This window comes from Monopterus albus, unplaced genomic scaffold (assembly GCF_001952655.1).
Source record: "Monopterus albus unplaced genomic scaffold, M_albus_1.0 scaffold476.1, whole genome shotgun sequence".
NCBI classification, from domain to species: domain Eukaryota; kingdom Metazoa; phylum Chordata; class Actinopteri; order Synbranchiformes; family Synbranchidae; genus Monopterus; species Monopterus albus.
Window position 1 is genome coordinate 86,221 of NW_018128356.1, and position 4,595 is coordinate 90,815.

At 36.6% G+C, this 4,595-nt stretch overlaps 1 protein-coding gene across 3 annotated transcripts in view; it reads right to left on the reverse strand.

The window, feature by feature from the left end:
* The window catches only part of tmc3 (transmembrane channel like 3), a 99,484-nt gene that overhangs the window by 41,200 nt on the left and 53,689 nt on the right, over nt 1-4,595 (reverse strand). For all 3 annotated transcript variants that reach the window (XR_002273790.1, XM_020587722.1, XM_020587723.1), the window contains exons 8-10: nt 4,057-4,204; nt 3,811-3,854; nt 2,892-3,039 (exon numbers count right to left, since the gene is read on the reverse strand). Coding sequence is in view for 2 of the 3 variants with exons in the window: in XM_020587722.1 (XP_020443378.1) it covers nt 2,892-3,039; nt 3,811-3,854; nt 4,057-4,204 (340 nt within the window). In the remaining variant the exon portion in view is untranslated. The remainder of the gene's footprint in view (nt 1-2,891; nt 3,040-3,810; nt 3,855-4,056; nt 4,205-4,595) is intronic.

Here is a 4,595-nt window from a genome sequence, read left to right on the forward strand (position 1 = left end):
CCACAAGCTGCCACTGGGATTTGTCTATAGAGAGATAGACAAAATGTAAATGTCGATTATAAAAAAAACCGTAAAAGATATCAAGATGATTGTTGCATTCCATTGGTAGCTGAACATCTCACGAGTTGAATAGAATATGAAATGGCGTTTCTAGCCTACGGTATGCCTGAGATATTAAGGTGCAACTTCTCATGAGTTGAATACAGTTGACAAGCAGCTGTTGACAGCATCTGCAGAGAGACACAGGGAGTGACAACCAGACGTGCATTTCTGCATTCAGTTTCAAACAAATAGAGCACCCTGTTGTGTTATTACACTGTTGTATTATGTCATGATATTAAACAAATTGAAGGAACCATGGCATTTTATAATTACAAAGACGTTTTCCTTCCAGCGCGTATTATTTGACTGCAAGTCAGGGAGCGAGAGACGCGGCGATGCGCAAATATGACACCCAATATACAGCGCTGTGTTGTGTTATTCCACTGTTGTATTATGTCAAGATTAAACAAAATGAAGGAACAGTTACGATTTACAAATATGCCGACATTTTGTTTCAGCGGATCTTCTGTATTGACTGTAAGTCTATGGAGCAGTGAGACGTATAGCATGAATGTCTTTGAAGAGCTGAACATTTTGATAACTGAAAGTATGCTGAAGTTAAATTTTCCCATTCATTTGAATGGGGCAAGATTTTCAAAACAAAGCTAAATGTTACAAAGGCATGGAGTTTAGAAAAATTCGGAATAAAAGCATGAATGTCTTTGAAGAGCTGAACATTTTGATAACTGAAAGTATGCTGAAGTTAAATTTTCCCATTCATTTGAATGGGGCAAGATTTTCAAAACAAAGCTAAATGTTACAAAGGCATGGAGTTTAGAAAAATTCGGAATAAAAGCATGAATGTCTTTGAAGAGCTGAACATTTTGATAACTGAAAGTATGCTGAAGTTAAATTTTCCCATTCATTTGAATGGGGCAAGATTTTCAAAACAAAGCTAAATGTTACAAAGGCATGGAGTTTAGAAAAATTCGGAATAAAAGCATGAATGTCTTTGAAGAGCTGAACATTTTGATAACTGAAAGTATGCTGAAGTTAAATTTTCCCATTCATTTGAATGGGGCAAGATTTTCAAAACAAAGCTAAATGTTACAAAGGCATGGAGTTTAGAAAAATTCGGAATAAAAGCATGAATGTCTTTGAAGAGCTGAACATTTTGATAACTGAAAGTATGCTGAAGTTAAATTTTCCCATTCATTTGAATGGGGCAAGATTTTCAAAACAAAGCTAAATGTTACAAAGGCATGGAGTTTAGAAAAATTCGGAATAAAAGCATGAATGTCTTTGAAGAGCTGAACATTTTGATAACTGAAAGTATGCTGAAGTTAAATTTTCCCATTCATTTGAATGGGGCATAACTTTCAAAATAAAGCTAAATATTTCAAAGGCATGAAGTTCAGAAAACGTCAGAATAGAAGCATGAATGTCCTTGAAGAGCTGAACATTTTGATACCTGAAATAGCTGAAAGAATGCTGAATGTAGAATTTGCTTCTTCATTTGAATGGGGCAGGATTTTCAGAACAAAAATAAAAGGGGGAGGGGGAATAACAACAGAGGGAAGGGGAGCTACAAAATTGGAAGGGAGGCAAGCAATATTGGCAATAGATGAACAAAGAAAGCATAAAAGATGGAAAAAGAACAAAAAGTGATGCGAAGGGGCAAACAGGACAAGATGTAGGACTGAATATGGAGTGAAAATATCAAAAAGATGTTTACGGTATGAATAGCTGAAGAGTTGCTGAATAGTTATTAGTTGAAATTGTGTTTTTAGCTGAAGGTATGCTTAAGATATTAAGATGTGAAAGTTTTCCCATCCTTTTGAATGGGGCAAAATTTTGGTGAAAAAAGCTAAATAGTTTAAAAAGTATAAATGTTACAAACAATAAAAATACAAGCACACATGTCCTTAAAGAGTTGAACCTTAATGGCTGTTGTAGCTGAAAATATGTTGAAAAAAATTAAGTGCCGAAAAATGGACGGAAGAAATCAGAAAAATAATAATAAAGAACAGGATAACATAGTGTGGATGCTGTACATAGTGTGGATGCTGGGAAGGTATTCTGTTCTTTTTTTTCTTCCGTCCATTTTTTGGCACTTAATTTTTTCAGCATACTTTCAGCTACAAAAGCTTCACAGCATCCACACAATAAAGAACAGTATAACACAGTATGGATGCTTTACAGCATCCACACAATAATGCTGCTGCAGTTCATTGAGTTGTCCACTTTCAACAACACCAGCAACAGGAGTTGTGTGCGTTCACAAACTATCCTCTCATTTTTAGGAGGAAGCTCTGGTTTTATTGTTTTGAAATAATTACATCATCACTATTTGGAGTGATGATGGTGCCAAGCTAATCTAGAGGTACACATGATTAAACATCTAATGGCTCAAAATGAGCAGCCATGGGCTCTTTAAGTTCAGCATCCATGCCTTACATTTTATATTTAAATATTTAGCTGTCTTCCATTGTCATTAGGGTCAACAAAGTGCAAGTCTGTATAATAGACAAAATCTTTATACATTTAATACATAATAATAAACTCCACATATTATAAGAATCCAAAGTGGATCATTTTATCATCATAGTTGGGTTAAATGACTTATAATCTAAATGTTAACCCAGAGCTAGAGTCATCACAGAACAGCAGCCTATGAAGCAGTCTATGAAGTGACTGTAATGCTGAGCTGTCACTGATAGATGGAAGCTTTTGCACAGGCTCAGTCTCAGGTCTCCATTTTCACTAATTCTTTTGAATCATATTGTATGTTTGATAATCTTATCAAAGTAATGATGATGACAGTGATGTTGTCTTCCCTGCTCTGCTACCTCATTCTTTTCCCACAATGTCAGTTCTGGCTTCTCCTGCTCCAGTTTCTGAGAACGGTCCACCACAAAGTAGATGATGTAGATGCTGCCAGCCAGAGACAGCAGCACCAGGATGTTGGCTAGGATACGAAGACTGATCAGAACGGCCCTGAAGACACACATACAGGTAAATACATTCACTAGATAGAGAGCACAGACTTCATCTTCAAAAACATATACTGTTTCCAGAACTGTTAGAGCTCTGCTCACGCCTTTGCTGCCATACCTGCTTGCAATACTACACATTCATTTCATTGGTTGCTACTGCTGACTTTACTATGGTTTAAATAGCAAGTTATTGTCACTCTGAACTCCCTGCTCTGCTGAAATCAATGTGTCCTTGTGGTGGGTGAGGAGGTCAGACACTAGATGCCCATCTCCATCATACAATAGTCTACTCCATGGGACCCATATGATTGAACTGATGTAAAAAGTCAAACTGTACTCAACTGAATAAAAATGTCAAATTAAATATAGGTCAAAAAAGAATTTTAAAAACCTATTTACTTTTTAAAACCTTTGATTACAAACACCAGTATGTTAGAGTGGACAATGGCATCTGGTACATAGAGAGGGGGGATACAAGGTGGTTGTTTATTACACATTTATTACATCTTCTTTCATAGCAGACATTACCTCTTACTGATTTACTGTCAGTTTTTATAAATTATCTCAAGATTTGTGCTCATCAATGTGTATAAATTGTATATATTTCACAAGCTAGGTACTGTAAATCAGCTGGATTTACAGGGGAAACAAGCAGACAGGTTTATGGTGTCACTGTTTGGTTGTTTCAGCCAACCTAACAGGAGGAACACTATTCAAGAGCATGCACTGAAAACATGCGAAGACAAGACACACAAGTAATAAGTACACCTACAAACTAGTATCCTTCTTCTTTTCTTGCTCCTCAACAATGGCTTCCTGTGCAAAAAACCATTTGGTACATGTTTAACAGTAAAACATGGTCAGTTACAGTTTCTGACATATAGTATTCAAACATCAATACAAAATATATGAGGGAAAAGGAGATGTCTTAGCTTGGAGGGTTACTGAAGCTACAAGTGTAGCTGGATATGTACAAGTCATTGAGTTTGGACATTGTGTGTCCTTGTGTTTGTCTGACCCTGATGTTGTTGACAATGGCAGCTCCTTTGCTCTCTGCAGCTTCTGGGTTTCCTATCAGGTAATCCCAGGCACAGAAAACTCTCCAGCAAAATGTGAAGTTCTCATCAGAGGCACTGGCCAGGCTTAGACGAGAATTCTTGGCCATTCTGCAGGATAAATGTTATTAAGTGAATATTATTAAGCCATGCAATATGGTGTCATATCAACATTTTTGAATGGTGTTAGTCAGGCGATCAGTCAGTTGACCAGCCTAACAGTTTGGTTCAGAGCAAGAGTCTCAACAATGGCCAGATTTCCATTGAATTAGTGAATATGTATGATACCTAGAGAATCAATGGTTTTGTGACTTCTTAACCTTTCCTCTGGCACCACTTCCAGGATATATTTTGATAAGTGCCTATAATATAAAATGTTAATACATTTAAATGCATTTACAAAGTCCTGTTCATGGTCTCAAAGAAATACTTTATTGACTGACCTACAGTATAGAGATTCCCTCAGCACAAACTCACTGGTCTTATGGCCATGAGAATAATG